Source organism: Squalius cephalus (assembly GCF_949319135.1).
Source record: "Squalius cephalus genome assembly, chromosome: 4".
In the NCBI taxonomy this organism is placed as follows: Eukaryota; Metazoa; Chordata; class Actinopteri; order Cypriniformes; family Leuciscidae; genus Squalius; species Squalius cephalus.
In genome coordinates, this window is record NC_137125.1 from 13,334,836 (window position 1) to 13,357,618 (window position 22,783).

Genomic DNA, 22,783 nt, shown 5'->3' on the forward strand with positions numbered 1-22,783 from the left:
CCTGTACATATATTTGTACTCATTCCACAGAACACACAATTCCAAGTCTTTTCAAATACAAACTTTACTGCATTTTTTTCAGTACAGACTTGACAAGTACAAACTTTTCAAGTAAAAACTTGAACTTCATTTAACTTCAACTTCAGACTTTATTTTCTTTTTAAAGCCTTTTCCAAGCGCTCACTTTTTTCCCTCAGTATTACATTTTCAAACTTCTAGCCACATTTAAAACATTTCCAAACTCACTCACTGGTGAAACACACTCATTTTTAATGAACATTTTTCCTGGACATTGCCAGTCTTAGCTCTGCCATCTTCCCATTCAGGGCTGTTCCGATCTAGCCAGCCGAAACTGAGTGCTTTGACATAACTGCATTTGAGAAGGTAGATTTTAAAGAACAAAGTTTTAGGTATAAAGCAGACAAAACACTGGTGGATAAACTTATCACTAAGATAAAAAAAAAAATCTTTATTGCAGTTTCTTCAAGTGCAAGTCAGTAAAATTGAGTGACAAAGTACTCGAGTATGCAAGTAAGGCCACATTTACACTGCAATCAGTGTGTAAGCATGGCGGACAGTTTTGCACCAATTTAATTTGCAGGCGAGATAGGGGGTCATAGTGCCAAACACCACCAGCACCACCTCTCATCGAAACTAACTTTTTTTTTTGGAACACCGAATGTGAATTTGAACATATACATTGAAAATTCTGGGATGCACTACCTGCAGCCCCATGAATGATTGTCCATTTGTCCGCAGATATCTCCACGGGTGTGGTTCGGACTAGGGATGGGACGATTACCGGTTTCACGATAAATCATAAGGGTGTCACGATTTCGATTTTAAATCGAAATCGATCGAAATTAGGGGAGCGCGGGGCACAACCTAACGCGGGGTTAGTTGTAACACGCTTGTTTTAAATACTTCCGCACATGCTTGGATGACGAAACTTTGTTTATTTACTAGTTGCCATATCAACACTATATAGAAAAAAAAATCCGCCAAAATTATTTTATTTTTGGAAGATATCCATACACATTTATTAAACCATAGCAAAAGTAAATTTCTTACTTAAGTTAATTTTTCATCTCTATTTTTTGTGTTTATTTAAAATAAGACAAATCTGATATTATTTTAATCTCCAAGATGTTATTTAACAGTTGAGATAGTTCTTTAATGCTTCGCTAACTAGCAGAAGACACTAGCAGGGTTTAAATCCCAGTTGTGCAGGCGGGGGCATGTTGTAACACTGCGTTACAATGTGCCCCTATTAGAAATATGCTATTATATTCTATACTTTTATTAATTTTATTGAGAAAACGTGAGAAAAAGGTGAATAAAGAGTGTCAATGTTCAGAAATTACTAATTATTTATTTGTTTTAAACTATGTTGTATAGCTGTGTTTTCATGTGTTTGTAGTCAAAACTCAAAAATGAGTTTATATTTAATTATTAAAAATTGCCATTATTTTATATGAAAAAGTTTTTTAATTGTATTTTATTTAGAAAATATTTTAGTTTGTTTTGTATATTTTTTTTATTAGATCAGATAACATTTTAAGATGTTTTATGGTCACGTTACAATGTGCCCCTGCACATGTTACAATGTACCCCACCTATGGGGCATGTTGTCACATTTCACTTCCATTCTTTCGGGGTATATCAAGAAAAAAGTATATACTGTATTAATAAAACAAAAACACATAATTGTAGTAGACATGTGGGAAATTAATGTGGGAAAAAAATAAATACTCTGAACCATAAGTAGATTTACACAAACTGAGAAAGTCAAAAAGCGTTAGGTTGTGCCCCGCTCTCCCCTAATGCTCAATCTTGATTATCGAATCAAAAAATGGAATCGTCGATGCTGTCACGCCCCATGTCACGTCAGCTCGGCTTGCCAAGCGAAAAAAAAACACACGTGTTGAAGTGCTGCCAGAGCTGCCAACTCTCACGCATTCACCGTGAGACACACGCAATTGACACTTTTCACACACTCTCACGCACAGAAAAAATCGCGCAGCAAAGAGGACACGGAGACCGACAGACTAGAGCAGGTTACTTTATGATATAAAAAAATCTCAGCTCTCAGATTCTGTCAATTTTATTACGAAATTCAAACAATAAATACCATTTTGGCGCTTGTGAATGTTACATGACAGATCCCTAACGCACGTGAACCGATCATCTCTACTAGCTAATAGTAAAAAAAACACGAACACTGTTGAAAGATACAGTACAACTTACCGAAATGTATATTCCTCATACATAATATCGATCAATCAGTGTTTTTCATCAGCGTGAAGAGGTCAATAACATAGCTGGAGAACAATTATGTCACATTTACCTCAGGAAAGCCATGTGACCATAAAATAGGCTATTGCACGTAGTTGGAAAGAAAAAATAGCTATAGAGAGTATTTTGCTAAATAGGCCTATGTGTTCTATATTACATGTTATATTTTTTACTTAGGCTATATCATTAAATAAAGTTGTTATTATAATAAAAAACGCATTATATTTAATTATTTTTAACCTTAAATAATAGCCTACTAACATAGGGCTCTCTGTATGTTTACAGCATTAGATGAGTTTATTTGTATTTTTTTTTTTTGAGACAAATTAACACCTATCTTGTGTAGCCTACCTAATATTTATCCAAATGAGTCAATATTAATTCAAATCACAATAATTGAATTGAAATAATAAAAAAAGTGTAGCTTACCAGAAATTGTACCATGTAAACATTGTAACATGTTGTCACTAAACCTAATAAAATTCAGTTTAGTTACTAAAATGTTAGTGACAATCACAATACACTTATTGTGATGCAATTTTTTTTACAATCAAACAAATCGAGAATCGAATCTAACCGTGACTGTAGAATCGAAAATGTAATCGAATCGAGGATTTGGAGAATCGTGACACCCTTAATAAATCACGATAAAATGTCCTGGGGCCTGTACCATGATGGTAGTTGAACAAACTCGGGGTTACAGGATTAGTTTTGAGTCGACAAAACCAAACCGATGTGATCAGGCTTTATTGGTACCATGACGCAGCTCATCAACTTTCTCTGTCAACTCAGGCTTTGATCCTTAAGCTATGATTACTCCACGCGCGCGTGCACATACCAAAGTCACGTTGGCACCGAACAACCAATCGCGTTCGATATGTATAGAGCGAGAGCGATATATTTTTCCGCGGAGGGGCAAGAGATAATCATTCAGAATTACCATGAATTTAAATATGTATTTCAAGCTCGAAACAATACGGTCTGCTGCCAAAGAGAAGATAAGACTGTTGGAGAAAGATTGCTGATTGCGTTAATGTGTAAGTTAAACAAATACGTTGTATAGGCTATTCATGTAAAATGATGTTATATTTTAGCCTATTTTTATAATATATAAAAAATGTGCATGTATATACTAAGAAAGATTAATATTCATTGATTTTTAGATGCAACCCCAACTCCAAACGTTCTTGACAGCAGATAAAGACAACATATAAAAATATAATTCAAAAAGGTATTTACCACAACCTTTTATTATTTCTGTGAACATTTTATCACAAACACTTGTTTGCAGCAAACAGAAATAAAGAGTTAAATTCAGAAAACCGGTGGAGGGCCACTCCTCAAGAATACACTGGCGGAGGAGTTGGCTCTGAGTAGCAATAAGGGACGGCCGATTATGGATGGGATTACAGGTGCTGTACAATCTGACCCTGGTGCTGGCTCCTCTTAGCAAGTAACACTGGGTAGCCTACGTGTGCAATATTACTACTTTAAGTTTTAAATATGGCTGACTGTATGCTCTGCAGTAGAGTTAATACAGTGTCCCTGTTGAAGCCAACACACATACACACAGAGGTCAGTATGCAACAGACAGAACACCAGAAACATAACCTGCTTTACAACAGTTATGCTTTATATTGGCCTACTTATATTATTAGGGTGGAGGAAATTATGAAGACACTGTCTGTGTGTTCTCAGACAGTTGCTGAGGTGAATGCATAGGCTTTTTACCATGGCAAACATTTGAATGTGTGGCTAAAAAAGGGACTGGCCCTTACACATCTCTTTTATTGTAGGATTTTTCACAACCTGCCCCAGAAACTGAGGCCTCTACCTCAATGGGCTTCAGAAGAAATGTGAACAAGGATTTAAAACCCTTGACATAAATTACAGTCAGTCCTGTGTTTGTACGTAGGAAGTCAAGGAACTTTTTGTGATTTGATTTAGCCTCCAGAAAACTTGTAATGATAATGTTTGTGGTGGAATTATGTTTCAGGTGGAAACAGACTCAGTCAGGGCCCTGTACAAAAGGAGTCTTGAACTAGACTGCACACTAAATGAGTTTTAAACTAGACTGCACACTAAAGGAGACTTGAACTAGACTGCACACTAAATGAGACTTGAACTAGACTGCACACTAAATGAGTTTTAAACTAGACTGCACACTAAAGGAGTCTTAAACTAGACTGCACACTAAAGGAGTCTTAAACTAGACTGCACACTAAAGGAGTCTCAAACTAGACTGCAAAGGCGTCTCAAACTAGACTGCACACTAAAGTAGTCTCAAACTAGACTGTTCACTAAAGGAGCTGACTGTGAGCTGAGGAGGCTCCAAATAAAAAAAATAAAAAATTGGAGATCAAACAGCTGGATAAAACTGACCTCAGTATGTGAACTTATTTAACCAAGTAACACTTTAGTATGAATATTTATTAATGCAACTTTCTCTTTCTCTCTTTCTTCCTCCCATCCCACAAAACCAATAAAACAGTTTGAGACCTGTCTGCAGTTTCAATGTGCTTTTATTAAGTGTAATATTGTGGTGATTGCATCTACATCTGCATCAGCTGGGTGGTCAAGTGTGATCGGGTAACACTTATCGGGGAGAAGCTGGTTTTGTGATGGTTCTCGCTCCGTTCTAATGGTGGCTATAATGTGCAGAATAGCACACGCAGCCACTATCTGTGATGCCCGCTCTGGTGACTCTTAAGCACCGAACACAGTTGAAATGTGCCTTTAGGATGCCAAAGGTCATCTCGATCTTCACTCTGGTTTTACTGAGGGCCACATTGAAGCGGTGCTGTGGCCCTGTCTGAGGGTCATGATAGAGGGTCATGTTTTGTACTGTACCAAATTTAACTTTCTTTCCTCAAAGCGCTGACACAACACAGACTCACAGAAAATTCCTGGTCATGCACTGGAGCCAGGCCCTTTGGCATCCAAACTTGTGATCATACGTTCATGACCACAAGTCATCTGCAGATGAAATGTTTAGTAGATCATTGTTATATATGTTAATGTTACTATTAATTTAAAGATTCATCTCTCAGAAAATAATCTCACATGTAGGCCTACATGAACATTAAGGCTGTGAAAGGACTTCCTATTAACATAATCTGCCTTATCCTTATGTTCTCCTAGAGCAGTGGAGATTGCAACATGTGTGCAGTCAATTGCTCCAGTAACTCTAGGGAATCCTATCATAAGATTAACAGAATAATAATAAAAAAGATTTAAAATAATTCTTAACATGTACTGTGTTGTATAGTATACATTTTTGAAATTTGCTTTTTGAAAGAAAAAAAGTGTGTTCATGTGATGTTGCCCTATCAATATATCTTACCGGCAATTTTTTAAAAGCCCTCTTTTATGGACATGATCGATAAATGTCCGGGGAACTCTATGAAACTATTAATGCACTCCTGCAGCGCGAGGACCACCTTGTGAAAAAACGCAACGCAATACCATTTGCAGTACAGTAAGTGCATGACGTGTCGTTCGTGCAGTTCGACGTGTCAAATTATTTATGTGCGGCCCAAGAAGTTTGCAAAAATAAGATATTCCTTCTGCGGAAAATCTGTATCTTTCAAACAAAACTCTTGAAACTCTTTTTCTACGAAGTGCTCGTCTAACAATTTGCGCTGAGATGTCCACAGGGTTTGGAAGAAAAGGTGAAGACATTTTTTTATTTTATTTTTTTTTGCTTATGAACAATCAAATAACAAATAAGGAAAACATTTAAAAGGTGAAGACATTGCAACAGACACTGGGAAGTAGTTATGTCACCTATATGTTTCTTTGCTCACAGCTGATTGGTCAAACTTCAGTCTGAGATCTCGAATCCAGAACATAACCTGCCCCGGAGCAGGTTAGCCGTGCAGCGTAAGATACCATGGCAACGAACACCGATTAAAGCCGAGCTACTTTCATAGTACCTAAAACCCAGGGTTGGCGGAAACTAAACTGAAACATAGCTGGCTAGCCACCTAAACCAGCTTCATGGTATAGGCCCCTGACGGTTAGTATTATCGTTTAAAATTTAATTCTCCTTAAAACCGCCTTTGATTATCGTGATTTTGAAAACTCGCGGTAAATCCTGTCCAGCCGGAATCAGTCTGATGCAAGTGCGAGCAGGCGTGCGCATGCAACGTTGTTTTTTGCACGAGAAGACATGGTGGAAGGCGGAGACAGCGCTCGGGAGATTTTTCATCCATCCGAGATAGGCCGCTGTCAGTAGCCTAAAAGAGGCCTAGAAATAGGGTTTCGTTCCGACAAACGGGGCACTACTTTTTCTTTTGCTCAATATGTTCAACGTTAATTAAAGGTATCCAAGAAAAAAGTTATCCACGCATTTTCCTGCAGTTAATGAAAAAAGTGTATTTATTGGCTCACTATATTGATTGGGTCCCACTTTATATTAAGTGGCGTTAAGTACTATGTACTTACATAAAAAAATAAGTACAATGTACTTATTGTGTTCATGTTGTATTGTAAAACACTTTTGCTGCTACTGAGGTGTGATATGGGTAAGGTTAGGGATAGGTGTGGTGGATTGGGTAGGTTTAAGGTGTAAGGGAAGGGTCAACTGTGTAATTACAAATGTAATTACATAAATGAATTACAGCTGTAATTACATGCAGGAATTTTTAAAATGTAAGTACAATGTAAAAACATGTAGTTACACAATAAGTACATTGTATCAAATGATTAATTTCAATGTAAGTACATGTAAGTACATAGTACTTAAAGCCACTTAATATAAAGTGGGACCATTGATTGCGTATTGAGACGTCTAAAACGGTTGAGCTCGATTTTCAACCAATCAGCATCGAAAATGTAAGTAGGTCACAGCCGAAATCAAGCCAATATCACTACGCACATGTAAACAGAGGAGGACGTAAGCAGCGCATCTTCATCTGATAGCGGCGATCAAGCTCGATTAACACCCGTAAAGTGTATTCTTCATGTCGGAAAAGATGGTGGGAAAGGTCCGCAGCCCTTTACTGAAGTCCGATGGGAAAAAAATCAAGCAATGTGCGTAGGAATGGCTCAAAACGTCGGACACTACGGAGCTAACGTTAGCTATTGCTAATAAACATGTTGCCCTCCTGGACAAACTGGTCTCTGATGTCCCAACAACTACGGGTTTCACGCGGCCTGATATCGGCGTTTTATAGGCTAGACAAAAAAAAACGCTTGACTTGTGTGTATGTGCGTGATGGGTAGGTTAAGGGGTTGGGTTAGTGATATCGGCGTTTTATAGGCTAGACAAAAAAAACGCTTGACTTGTGTGCATGTGCGTGATGGGTAGGTTAAGGGGTCGGGTTAGTGTGTGGGTGTGTGTGTGTGTGTGAGAGAGAGAGAGAGAGAGATATTATGGTCAATAAATGGCTTTCCTGAGAATGGATGTGTGGTGTGAGAGCGTGTGAAAAGTGTCAATTGCGTGAGTCTCACGGTGAATGCGTGAGAGTTGGGAGTTCTGTTATTATATTTTGGCTTAATTCTATTTGTTATTCAGATTTTACCTCAAATATTACCTTTGAATTGGAACAACATAATGAGAAGTAATTGGGATGTTAATGTTACAGTAGAAGTTTTCTTGATAATCTTATCATGTTTACTGTCCCTAGATAGCAACTTCAGGTATATCACACATTTCAAACTGTTTTAAAATTTCAAAATTTTATTTCGTACTTCAAGTGGTAATTCGGCATTTTTGGGTTTATATGATAACAGGTTTGAAAGTGCAAAATTCCCTATGTTTTCCCTTTTTTTCAAAATGGGCACCTTTAGCATAATTTTTCTCAAAAACTGCAAGATTGTGTGTGGAGAACTTTTTCCTAAGGAATCTCTATATATTTCTGATATTAAATATGTGGAACGAAACCCTATTTCTAGGCCTCTTTTAGGCTACTGACAGCGGCCTATCTCTCTCTCCTCACACACACTCACACACTAACCTGACCCCTAAACCTATCCATCTCTCTCTCTCTCTCTCTCTCACACACACACACACACACTAACCCGACCCCTAAACCTACCCATCTCTCTCTCTCTCTCTCTCTCTCTCTCTCACACACACACACACACTAACCCAACCCCTTAACCTACCCATCACGCACATACACACAAGTCAAGCGTTTTTTTTGTCTAGCCTATAAAACGCCGATATCACTAACCCAACCCCTTAACCTACCCATCACGCACATACACACAAGTCAAGCGTTTTTTTTGTCTAGCCTATAAAACGCCGATATCACTAACCCAACCCCTTAACCTACCCATCACGCACATACACACAAGTCAAGCGTTTTTTTTTTGTCTAGCCTATAAAACGCCGATATCAGGCCGGGTGAAACCCGTAGTTGTTGGGACATCAGAGACCAGTTTGTCCAGGAGGGCAACATGTTTATTAGCAATAGCTAACGTTAGCTCCGTAGTGTCCGACGTTTTGAGCCATTCCTATGCACATTGCTTGATTTTTTTCCCATCGGACTTCAGTAAAGGGCTGCGGACCTTTCCCACCATCTTTTCCGACATGAAGAATACACTTTACGGGTGTTAATCGAGCTTGATCGCCACTATCAGATGAAGATGCGCTGCTTACGTCCTCCTCTGTTTACATGTGCGTAGTGATATTGGCTTGATTTCGGCTGTGACCTACTTATATTTTCGATGCTGATTGGTTGAAAATCGAGCTCAACCGTTTTAGACGTCTCAATACGCAATCAATATAGTGCGCCAATAAATACACTTTTCTCAGGAAAATGCGTGGAGAACTTTTTGCTTGGATACCTTTTATTAACGTTGAATATATTGAGCAAAAGAAAAATTAGTGCCCCGTTTGTCGGAACGAAACTGAACGATACAGCTCACGTACAGCGGCCTAAGAGGACAAAATCTGAGGTGTGGTCGTATTTTGGCTATTACAAGAGTCCTGAGGGCAATTTGATCGGGGATGGGCACCCTGTCTGCAGATCTTGCAAGAGGAAAGTCTCTGCAAAAGGGGGAGAAACATCAAATCTGTTAAGTCATCTTCGTGACAACCACCCACTGTTATATAGTGAATGCAAGGTAAGTTAAGTTAACTTTTACCTCAATACCAAAACTAACTTGGGCAAATAATTGGACAAAAATATTGATTAGAGATGAAATATTTCACTATCTCACTTGTTATCAATGCAAAGCTTCCGGAAGAAAAGTTTTACAGCAAGTGGCTTTGAGCCAAGACGAACGAACATGTTCAAACTATTAACGGTGACATTTAAGGGATAATGTTTAGTGAATTTATTACACAGATTTATTTTTTTATTTTTTACCTCAGAAATAATTTCAGGGACATGAAATATTGAATTGTGATTGTTTTTAAATCTTACCGGTTTATAAATTATGTAAGTTACTGTGTACAAAACAATCATCAAGAAAATATGATCACTACAACAATACTACAGTATTAATACTAAATTACTCTGATTTCATTGTCAATACAGTCAAAAACTGAGATGCAAAATATACACAGTCAAAAACTGAGATGCAAAATATACACATTTGAATGAAACCAGAGATTGCGCCTGCGGTGATCCGAGACATAGATGTGCGCTGTGTTATAATGCGTTGCTATTGATGACAACAGTCATTATAATTATTCCAGTAGTTTAGTCACCCTAAATCCCCCCCAACATATTTTGTTCATTTAACAAAATGTGTGTGTGTGAGAGAGAGAGTGTGAGTGTGAGTGAGAGAGAGAGAGAGAGAGAGAGAGAGATTTATTATTTTTAATATTATTGATATTAATCAAATTAATAATATTCGGTCATACACACACAGGCAGAAGTGAGTGAATATTATTATTATCGTTATTAATGATAATACATTTGCTATTCCTTTGTTTACAGAGTGGGCGTGCAGCAGGCAAACCCAGTGATGCTTCTGGTCCCTCGACTCCATCCTCGTCTACAGTTGTGAGTGTGACACACTTGAACAAGCATTTAAAAGGCAGACTGCTTATGCACCCACATCAAAAAATGCACCTCACTTCATCTATTTCATATTTCATTGCAAAAGACATGATGCCATTCCAAATTGTTGAGAGGCCTGGTTTTCTGAGGCTGATGAAAGTTGATGTACCACGCTACAAAGTGCCATCACAAAAATGTTTTTCCAAAACTGAAATACCAAACATGTACAACCAGGTCAAAGCTGCTCTTGTAAAAAAGTTAGCTCAAGGAACATGGTTTGCTGCAACTACTGACCTCTGGACTAGTGAAAGTGGTGGAGGTCAACCTTACATAAGCATCACTATCCATTACCTCACCCCAGACTGGCAACTGGAATCAAACTGCCTCGAAACTCAGTTCTTCCCAGAAGATCACTCAGCTCAAACCATCAGTGAGTTTTTTGAGAACATGCTGGAGGAATAGGGGATCAACAAAAAAGACCTGGTCTGCATAACCACAGACAACGCAACAAACATGATAAAGGCTTTTGAAGAATTCTCAGAAGTGTGGCTTGGGTGCTTTGGCCATAATTTGAACCTGGCCATCTCAAAGGCTTTGAAAATACAGAGAGTTGAAACAGCAGTTAAGGCCTGCCGTCATCTGGTCCAGGGTTTCTCACGGAGCTGGAAGAGAAGACGAGAACTGAGGGAAAAACAAGCTGCCCTCATCATGCCACAGAAGGCTCTGATTCATGATGTGGTGACTCGATGCGGATCTACACACAAGATGGTTGAGCGTTTCCTTAGTCAACAGCAACCAGTCAGTGCAACACTGGCTGGAGAAAGAGGAACACGGCATCTAATGCCCAAGGACACCGACATAACTGTTATGGAGCAACTGTGCCAGCTCCTCGAACCTCTGAGCAAGTTAACAGATGCACTTGCCTCAGAAACACGAGTTACACTTTCATCAATCAAGCCTGTCCTGGACCACATGAATTCTGATGTTCTGGTTGAAAAGGACACAGATACATCCCTGACTAAGGAGATGAAAAGGCTAATGAGAGAAGACCTCAAAAATAGATACTCAGAGAAGGCAAAGAGAGTCATGAACATGGCTTGTTTCATTGACCCCCGGTTCAAAAGAAGCTCTTTAGATGAGTCTGAGGCTTCAGAAATTGAAACTGACTGTGTCCAGGAAGCTGTGAAGCTGGCTGCACAAGTCAGGGAAGAACCACAAAGTACCTCCACCAGCAGCATCGGAGGGGAAAGGTTTAGCCGGGTTGCTGAGAAAGATAACTTCAACCACAAGGCAGCAAAGAGGTGAAGAGGGTCAGATTCCAACCACTCTAGAAGACAGTGTGAAAGGAGAAATAATTAATGTTAATTTAATTTTTATGCTTAAAAGAGTGCATTTAGCTGCTAATTGTAATTGATGTTTGTTGATTTTCAAATATAAAACTTGAAATGTTTTCAGTGTGTGTATCAGTTCTTTTTGAACATTTCCATTTCATTTTAACAAAACTGTGATAATATTGATAATCGTGATAACTTTGGTCACTATAATCGTGATATGAAATTTTCTTACTGTCCCATCCCTAGTTCGGACGCAGGCACGAAGCCAAAAGGGGTGGTGGTAGCACAGCATTTAAGGAACCTGGCTAGTATACTAGTAGCCTGGAATTTGTGAGTTCTAATCTCGGTCACCACCGTTGTGCCCTTGAGCAAGGCACTTAACCCCAAGTTGCTCTCGAGAAGACTGGCCCTGAACTAATTGACAGTTGACAAATGTAAGCTTTGGATAAAGGCGTCTGCCAAATGCATACATGTAAATGAAGGCTGAGTGCCGTAGGTAACCACTTTTAAAGTTGACTTCGCTCAGCGTTGGAAAATGGCTGTCATTCTGCTACACAGAAAATTAATCATGTACAGTCATGTACAGCCCTGTGCACAGGATTTTAAAATGTTGTCAGCCCAGTAGCTGATTTGACTGAGTCTAGGCTCATAACACTTTAAATACAGACCTGTGGCAGATGATGTCAAATAGCAAAATCATAACTTACCCATTATAGCTTTTACTTTTATTTCATCCAGGGTGCTTCTCTCCCCATCTCCCCCCTTTGAAACCTTGGATCTTCAGTATCTTGCTCAAGGACACTTTGATGGGGTCAGGCAGAGCGGGGCTCGAAATTGCAGAGGTGCCAAATGGTACCTCTACCACCTGAGCCACCATCGCCCCTTTAATCAAATGATTACTAATAATCAGGCTAAGACCTGAATTCCAGTATAAGGCACGTAACACAAATCCTATGAAAATGTTATATATAGGTTCCATTGGAAGAAGGGGCAGAAGGCAGACAACACGGCACGCAGGGTTCCTCCAGTCCAACTTCAGTTCGATTGGCGTATACATGCACAAGTTATTTGACTTTCAATTGCATTATCTGGGTGTCTTAATCAGAATATGAGTAATCCAGTTTGGTTTGATTTCAATCAGTTCAGTAAGGTAGTTCTTGAGCCAGAGGGTTGGTCGCTACCATCTAAGGGCAGTAAGGCACATTGTGATTCCTGGAATGGTAGCATAGTGGTTAAGGAACCTGGATAGCATGCTTATAGCCTTAAAATTGTTCTTTCAAAAATATGTGCTCATTCATATGTAATTACTTCCACCTACTAATCAAAGTATTCTCATAAGTGTAGAATCTGCTATTCAGAATACATACGCGCAAGTCGCGCGAATGGATTGCGCCTTCCATCGTTTGAAATACATTCGCCAACGAGGGACATTCCTGGAAATTCAAGCTCCGCCTTTCGCGCTTTAATGCCAGGGGGAGATTAGTCTACTCGCGACTGCCGGCAGATTTGAAAGCCTGTTGAAGATGGAGGATCACACCTATTCTCGAGGACGTGAAAAGGAGTCGCCAAGGAAGCGAAAAAGAGAATTATAACGACAACGCGACAGGTAAAACAACAAGATCAAAGTCAATATTGGAGTGGCTTTTCCAAGATGGAAAGAGCTTGTGAAGAGCAAGAATTTTAAAAGGGACGCCGAAGTTGCCTGCTTTCTTCTTGACAGGTAATTCAGCCTATTCGTGTAAATCTATAAAGTCTATGGTGTAAATTCGAAGTTTTATAGTTGCTTGGCTAACTATAGCATGGTTGTGCATAACGCTAGAACGACGTCTAGGATACTTTTCCTTGCGTCGATGGAAAAGAATTGTCTAGGCTACGTTGTAACATAAATCTGTGTGCTATGACGGATCACAGGCTAAGGACACTCTAAATTGTAGTTATTTTTCATTGCTTTTGCTTTGTACTGGAAGCCATATTAACCTTTACATGAAACGGCCACCGTAGGAGTTAAAACATGCTCGGAATGGGGGGGCTAGAAAGTAATATTCAGTTGGTTGTCATATAGAATTTCACCGCTAGATGGGAGAAGTTCTTACACAATGTAGCTTTAACATAACAAATGTGACCATGGAATAAGCACTTTTAACCACACTCTACATTACTGTACTGACAATACTGACCTCTCCAATTACTTTTGACGAGCGTTTCAATGTCAAACACCCCAAGCAGCAAAATCCTTGCCATTGAAGTCCCACTGGATGCCTGGGCAAGCAGAGCACCACACACTTCGCGATATGTAAACACCTGAACCCAGGACAATTTCTTCCTGTTGAACAAAATAAAATTGATAGGCTTAAAAGTTTCAATTCAGTATAGTAAACAAAATATCCAGCATACTTCTCGGGTGCTGCGCTAATCACTCCGCAGAAGTAGCAGTGCTTCACCTTCTGAGAAAATAGTTCGCAGTATTTAAACGTTTAAAAAATGTCTGTGCCTCATATGACCTTGTAATTTGTACACACTGTGACTATACAAATCACAACATGTAAATAGGAAAATGTTGGCGTTATTTTGTCACTTATTGGGAGCAGTATGCTAGCTGTAGCCATTTACATCCAGTCTTTGTGCTAAGCTAGGCTAGCGGTGGGTGCGTCAAACAGACTTACAGCACGCACGGAGATGAAAACGGTATGTATGGACTTATCTAGCTCTGGGGGATACGGTGAATAAGCTAAAGTCTCAAAAAGTCGAAGTGTTCCTTTAACCCCCTGAGGTCGACAATCGCGTCGGCGCGATAGGATCGCTTTTTTTCAGTTCAGTTCAAAAAAATTAATTTTGCTCTGTTGACTTTGATATCACAAGCAAGTTTCATACATCAATCGATTCTGTTAAATGTGTATTATTTTTGTGTATACTCACAATAAAAACAAAGTGTTGTGCTTTTTGCCAAATAAAGAAAAATGCGAGTTCTGCCTTCTCTCTGTCAGTGAAGACCATTCTGAAACGCGTCCGAAAATGAACTGTAACTCAGCGAATACTCAGTCAAACAGGCATACAGACACACAGGCATGAAGCTTGAATTCTCTTTTTTTAAATGAGGTAATTTATATAAAAAACAAATATTCTCATCTTGTGAAATCTGTATTAAAAGAGAGCGATTCCAGTCGAGCTAATTAGAGCTCATTCAAAGGTAATGTGACTCCGCCCACGGAGAGCACGTGCTATTCAAACGCAAATTACTGAGGCAATCCTATGGCGTTATTTTTTAGTCAAAAGTTATGAGCGTGTAAGACATGCTCACGAGCGCATTATGTTATTTCACACGCGCAAAAATGAACCTTCAGCTGGCATGATAAAAGTACTCGCGCACAAATTCAACAACCGAGAGGTGTACAAGTAGCTGCGAGCGAGCGCCTGGCATACTCTCATAGGTTAACTCTGCTTGTACAGTGGAATCCTGCTCGCGTGCAGCGGGCTTCTGCTCGCGGAGTGCTGTTTTGCTCGCGCAGTGGATTTCTGCTCGCTCAGCTGATTTCTGCTCGCTCGAGTCTACATGACTTTTGACAATTTGGGGGCGGAAACCAAGGAGGGCACTGACCCTCTTATGATTGGTCACTTTCATCATGGAAAATCTTGGGAAATCCTAACCCCGCCCACCCTCTGACGCAGCGCGCGTCACTCAGCTCGCTCTGCTACTCCAGCTTATCTCTGTGTATCATTTAGACAACGAAATATGTGATAAAACAACATACTAACTATTTTCGTTTTCATTTAAACTGCTCCACCACTGTTATGCTCTAACCGCCTGGTGAGTCTGCTCTTTGCCCCAAATTGATATATAACCTGTGCATTGTTGCCCTGTGTCAGCAGAGCCTGGAGATAGTTGTTGTATCAAGCTAAGCTGCTCCATTGCTGTTACGTTACAAGCGACTGAGTCTGGAGAGCCACTGCTGTATCAAGTCAAATTGCTCCACCACTGTTAGGGGCCGCTCACATATCGCGCCTAAAAACGCGTCGAAAACGCTAGGCGCGCCGCGTTGTCCTTTTTTCCAAAGCGCTCGGGTGGTTGCGCTCCGGAGGCGTCTGTCGTTGCTAAGCTTGGTTCTTGTCACGTGACCTGCGGTGCGCTTGCGGCATTCTGAAAAGTTGAGATGTTTTTATCTCGATGCGGCGCGGACGCGCTTGGAAAAAACGAGCGCGTCGCACCGCGACCGCGTCGCTTTCATTATGAGCGCGCATACCGCGCGGCTACATTTGAAATAACGAACTTGCGCGCGCAAAAGACGCGATATGTGAGCGGCCCCTTACGCTCCAACCGCCTGAGCCTGGAGAGCCGCTGTTGTATCGAGTTAAACTGCTTCACCACTGTACGCTCTAACCGCCTGGTGAGTCTGCTCTTTGCCCCAAATTGACATATAACCGGTGCATTGTTGCCCTGTGTCGGCAGAGCCTGGAGATCGTTGTTGTATCAAGCTAAGCTGCTCCATTGCTGTTACGTTACAACCAACTGAGTCTGGAGAACCACTGTTGTATCCAGTCAAATTTCTCCACCATTGTTACGCTCCAACCGTCTGAGCCTGGAGAGTCGTTGTTGTATCAAGTCAAACTGCTCCACCACTGCTCCGCTCCAATCGTCTGGTGAGTCTGCCTGTTATACCGAATTGGCATATAATCTGTGCACTGTTGCCCTGTGTCGGCAGAGCCTGGAGTCATTGTTGTATCCAGTCAAACTACCCCACCACTGTTACGCTCCAATATCCTGAGCTTGGAGAGCCATCGTTGTATAAAACCAAACAGCTCCATTGCTGATACGTTTCAACCGACTGAGCCTGGAGAGCCATTGTTGAATCAAGTCAAATCGCTCCAGCATACTGTCTTGTATCCGTGGAACTCGAAGTGTTCATCGTCTCATGTGGACTTGCTTGTACAGTCCTCCTCCTGTAGACTTCAAGGCTCCATCTGGCCCCAGGCCAACCGGCCCTATTGCTCCGCCTCTCTACAACCCTTTTAGACTTTTTTTAAGTATATTTAATAAAGGAAACGGCATTGTTTTAACGATCTCTTTCTTGTTCTGGTCTTTGTCGGGTGGGATACGTGGTGTTCCCTTGGGGAGGGAGAAGAGTTAGTGGCGGGAAGTGCCCCCTGCCTGTGACACAAACAGCATTTTAACAACTGCACACAAGGGAGAAACCATGGGGTGAAATTTATTGTTCTTTTTGTAGGCAAATAACTTACTCTTGTTGACGTGCCATGCATCAAACTCATGCCGAATGTCATTGTAGGTCTCCCTCATAATTTAACGGATAGATGGAGCTCTATCAGTAGTGACAACACCGACATCCACACCCATGGTCAGGAGATGGTCGAGGACCAGATCGAGGATTCCAGATGACCAGTACCCAAACTATAGCGAACACTCTTAAAGGCGGCTTTCACACCTGAATGAAGGGTCATGTTTTGATACATTCGGTTAGTTGGCTCTTTTTGTCTGACCAAATTTAGTCTGTTTGGTAGGTGTGAAAGTGTATAAAAATGGCTACAGTTGAAATGTGCCAGGGCTTTTGTGATCCATTTTTTTTTCTTTTTACTTATATTTAAGATTTTGCTTGCTACCCTGGCAAAATAATTTCATGGGATAGATGGCCTATTTTTATTTACATTATTTTAAGTTAAAGGGCAAGCTAACAACCGGTAGTATTGTTTTGTTTAAGCAGATAAAACATTTGTAGTTAACATTTTTACATTTAGATTAAAAAGTATCTTCTACTATTCAACTTCTGTAGTTCTCTCTGCCCATTCATTTATTTTTATGTAGATGTTTTTTCAGATGTGAAATTTCAATTAACAGCAAAATTACAGCTAATTATTATAGGGGTTGGGCGGTCGTTTTGTGAGCCGCTATGTTGATCTGTTGTTTTGCCCTCCAGGTCACCGTGCATGTCACATGACTGAAAACTATGAATTGCTCTTTATTTTTTTTTAAAGTAGGCTTCAACAAAAAGTACCGTACTGTCTGATCTGGGCCTAACAATGTTATACTATTACTTCACTATACACTCACCACATACACCTGGACAAGATCATCAGGATCTTCATTTAGGTAAATGCAGAGTCCTTTGATGACACATTCCCGACCAGCATCAATGTCTTCCTTAGAGAATAAAACAAAAGCATATGACTGCATTTTAACACAAAGCTGTTCCAAGTTACAGATAGTTGTTTAATTTGAATGCAAATGTAAAGACACTTCATCATCAATTGACTACCAGTGGACATAATACATAAGTTTGTTTGATTTGTTTGGCTTATAATAAATTACAGTAGACAAAAAGAACATATTTCAATTAATAATTACTTATTGGCATACTTAGACCGTGTGTCCACCAAAGCGTTTTTCACGCGGCTGGCGTGTTTTTTTAATTGATTCCAATGGGAGCGCCGCGTTTTTGAAACGCCATGAGCGTAGTGATGCGCTGAGCGTTTTAAAAAACGCTGAAGCGCCGAGCGCTCTGCACTTTTTGCAGGTCGCTCGGAGTTGAAGAATGTTCAACTTTGGGTTAAACGCAGCGCTCATCACTGTCACTTTTTACCCAACCGACCAATCACTGTGGAGGAGGGGCGGGACAAATACCACACCGACCAACTGTCAAAACCTTCTGTATTTTGTATCATAGCAACAAAGAGTCTCAACTGAAAAAACGCAGCGCTGTCAAAACGCTCTCAAGCGTCCACAGATAGGCGTTTTCAGCAGAGCGCCTAGCGTTTTCAGATGGCTAAAAACGCTTTGGTGGACACACGACCTTAGGACTTCAAAATTAATTAATTTATTTAGTTTTTTTATTTGTTTATATTTCTAAAGTAACTTGCTACTCAAGTAATTTTTTCATTAAATCCCTTTGTACTCTAAGCTTGATTTATACTTTTGCGTCGAATATACATCCTAGCCTACGCTTATACTTAAAAAGTATACAGATTACTACATGTCGCAGTGATGTGAACCGCAAAACTGTGATCCGTCAGCTGAATAGCCTTGCAATGCCTGCAAGCCCACAGGAAGTGCTCCATGCTTTGAAGTAAATTTTACGAATGTGATCCATTTTGTCAATAACATTTGAAAAGTCTATAAGAGCCGCACATATATTATTTTACCCCCTTTAAGTAAGCAAGAGCTAAACAGGAAGTTAGCCTGTTTGGCTGGCAAAAGTCGACCAACTAGTGTTTTGGTGGTGTAACTGCAGAACGTCAAAACCAACACACAAGTATAAATGCATGACTACGGCATAGACTTGATGCAGAAGTATAAATTAATTTTAGTTAAAGGTTGGGTAGGTAAGAATTGAACTTTTTTTCAAATTGGCTTAAACTGTCTTTATATACCAATACATAATTAAAATGTAAGTACTTTGAAAAAGAGAGTATAAAAATGACCTTCTGACCTACCCTACCTTTAAGCTTTTTATTCTCTACCCACCTCTGCGAACATATTCCCAACATGGGAAAAATGCAACTGAAAGTTAAATAGTTAGAATTCTTACCGTCATCATGGCAGACATGTCTCTAAGTTTCCTTCCCGCCTGCCCCGATTTCTTTTCAAACATTTTTAACAGATTCGCAGTGAATAGGTCCAGCTGTGAGAGGAACCTTGACTGTAATGGGACTGTGGTGATCCGTTTAAACTCTGCATTTATCTGAAACATTAGTACAGGGACATGCATACAAAATATTAGTATCTATCACACAAGATTTCACAATTTTACTGATAAGTTTTTTTACTTGCCTCCATTACATAAAATAGAGCTGGCCATCTCTCTTGAAAGTCGCTGATCATCGGAGCACAACGTATTACTTCTTGTCTTCTTAATGCAAACGTTTTCTCCATTTTAGCCCTAACTGTCTCTCTGTTATTACGCTGCTTGATATCTGAAATGAGTTCAACCCTCATCTTCTCCAGGGACTCTTCGCACTCCCCAAGTGGAAAGGAGGGATAGTAGGCCACTTCACCCCTCTTTGGTTTCTTAACATCAAAGGCAGGACTACGTTTACCATCAGGTTTAAGTTTCAAAGCATTTACACACACTTCAGGACATCCTACTTTTCGGAGATGCGTGCGGTAGTTGGACAGCTTGTATTTGAGGCTGGTCTTCCATCCTCCATAACCAGTAGCTGAGCCTCTCTCTTGTAAACATGGATGCCTCTTGATGAGCGCCTCAGCAACTTGGTCAAACTCTCTGTCTGTGACATAGACTTTGTGCTGGACTATCGCTTGTATCAACCCCTCTAATATATCGGACTTCAGCTTTGGATCAGGAATGAGCAGGGTCCCCTTTTCTCTGAAAGCTGTGTCGGCTTGTTCAAGCTTTAACTCTTCATCAAATGAAAAACGAGGAATATTGAAAAAATCTGGCCACAAAGACCTTGAAGAGGTGGACTGTGGCGATGAGAGAATTATGGAGCTATCATGAGAAGAACATAAGGAGTCATCATTGTGAGTGGTTGGGGAGTCAACGTCAGCACAGTGATCTCCATCGAAAGGTCTGCAAAATGTGTATTTGACCTTGACTGTAGCTTTGTCTTGTACTTCGTCCATAGAAGTTAGGTTCATGAAGTCGTTGCCAAAAATGGTATCCATAAACTGCAGTCGAAAGGCTTGGTTTATTTTACATTGAGTCTTTATCTCAGTCTCTAGGTCAGTTACAGTTGACGGCAGACAAGAAGGAAACACCACCCTCTGGCAGCTGTCTGGCCCCAGGATTACTCTGAGAATCGCTGTCATGGTCTGTTAAGAAAAAGAACAATAACACATTTGTCATCTGAAAGAGTAAACTGTTGAGATCAAATGTGCAAGTATGCAAGTTTGTCAAACACCATGCTAAGGAGGAAAGACACCCAAGACATAAAAACATATAGACCAAGGTCATTATAGTTTAGTATTTTTCTAGTTTTAATAGGAGTTTGCAGTTTATTTTTTTTAAATGCTTGGTTTTAGTTAAATTGTATTAGTTTCAGTGTAAGTTTAATCTTTCTATGTATTATGGGACTGTACCTTTCTACCGACTTTCACCACCAAGATGCCAGGTGACGGGCATAGACTAAAACGGGCACAGCTAAGAAATTTGAAGAGATTTCATTTCCACCCAAAATATTAGTCTTATGTAGGCCCTATAAAATGAATTGGCAAAGACGAAAACTAAAGACATTACTTTATAATTTGAGTTTATTTTTGATAGTTTTGCAAGAAAAGTTACAATTATCTTTTTTTTTAAGGACTCATTTTGATTTCAGTTAACTATAATTTTTTCACACACCTAGTTTTTATTATTATTTGGTTAGTTTTCATTAACAATAATAACCTTGAGACAAATTTAAGAGTGTGCCCTCATGTTCATGTTATGTATCCAATTATCATGTCCAACTTATTACCTTGCTTTAAACGCAGATGGATCTCTTCAAGGTCACCATCCGCGCACACCCAACCAGATAGGCAGCCAAGGGATACTCATCAACCAGTTCACAGACCTCAACAAGAGCAAGTTCTTGTGCTGGAGATGGAGTCAGCTCATAGGCTCCATAGTGCTCTCTATACCATCCACACAGCAGTTTCAAAACAAAAAAAAATCTTGAATGCAAAATGCATATTTGATGGATTTCCCCAAACTCAGGCAGTCCACCTTCAGACCCATGGGCAACTACCATACCTGCCCTATAGTTTATTCCCTTGCTCCAAACATTTTTTGAAAGGTGTATTTCAGATAGATCAGGATATCTTAGTTTGAAAGATTGAGCCAACTCTTCCTTCAAAAACCCTAATGGGACAAGAGATGCATTTGACACATCCAGAATTGGTTTATCAATACTTGGAGACGACAAGTGATAGCCAATCATATACTGATGTTTCACAGCCAGAGAAAGGGGCACATTTTTAAAGCAACTGGTGCGTTTAATTACCCTTTTGAAGAAACTGTGCTTTGCCTCAAACCTCATGGTCCAAAGACCCACAAGAGGTCCAAACAACTTTATTAGTTTTGGATAATGTTCTAGATAATGATGTTTGGGCAGCAGTCTATTCTGTGGAAACACCTCTTGATGCCTTTGTCTATGGTCAGAAATTTTGCTTTCAAGGAATGCAATAGAATCATTGTTGTGGATTGGGGCAACCACAAGCTCCACGATCTGTTTTAGATCCAACAAAACTTGCCATACAGGATCATGCTCAGGAATTTGGGGCCCAATTAAAAAGGGGAGCAATCTTAGCAAGTTCCAGTTTTCATGGGCATTACCGCCTATGGTTTTCCTGCTTGACAGATTTTGCGGCAAAACATGAGGCTTATTTGTTTTGTCTGTCCACTTGTATGGAAAGTGAAGAATGGAATTGTTGATATCACCCAAGCTGATATACTTCTTTGATATTAGTATGTTGAGACAACTTGCAATTTCAACAGGCACAATGCCTTCAAAGAGGTCATGGGCAATGTCAGGAGGGTAGCCACTGACAACATGAAAATGACAAAGGGCTTTAGTCAAAGGACACGCACGTTTAACTCCAAAACAGTTACTGCCACTATCTAAGGCTGCTTTGACATGAGCCTCGTGTGTTTCTTTTGTTCTGAGGATAAAAGTTTCTGATCTCACCTCATTCAATGCAATTTCTGTGGCTGTTGCAGTACAAAAACGACAAAAATAGGGGCCTGAAAAACTCTCAACAAAGCCTGCTATTCCGTGAGCTCCTAAATTGTCTGCAGCAACTGATTGAACTGTACCTTTAAGCGATCTGCCCAGATGTGGAACATATATTCCATTAACTTCCAAAGACCTGAGATCTCTAACAAGTGGTTCTAAAACCTTGTCATAGCCATAGCACTTTACATTGTCTGTTTTGCACAACAGTGCTAAATAGATGGAGGTCAAAGACGAATTACACCCAGGAGGAAGGTTGCTCAGCACCCAATACACAGCACAAAGTTTGTGTGTTTTACGGGAGGTGCCTAGAGGGTTGCAGACCTCAAAGTCATCAACATACAAACTTAAAGATAGTCTTAACTAACTCCTCCCCTGACAAAAAAGTGTTTTGCTTAAAGTGCAGACCGTCCCTGAAAGACCTGTACACAATTTCACCTGAAGTCTCCGCTTCTGTTTGGTGATTACAAACTATCTTGTCCAATATATCTTGCCTATTCAAAAGCACTCGTAGGGATTCAAGAA

General features: G+C 40.1%; 1 protein-coding gene across 1 annotated transcript; it reads right to left on the reverse strand.

Annotated features, from left to right (window-relative positions):
* Positions 1-19,337: 19,337 nt before the first annotated feature.
* LOC307156983 (uncharacterized protein) lies at positions 19,338-21,339 on the reverse strand (the record flags this gene model as incomplete). Its single annotated transcript, XM_079868713.1, has 2 exons — positions 21,005-21,339; positions 19,338-20,360 (listed from the first exon to the last, which is right to left on the reverse strand). Exon 2 carries the CDS (start codon positions 20,355-20,357, stop codon positions 19,338-19,340), a length of 1,020 nt encoding a protein of 339 aa, XP_079724839.1. The 5' UTR covers positions 20,358-20,360; positions 21,005-21,339.
* Between the last annotated feature and the right edge of the window lie 1,444 nt (positions 21,340-22,783).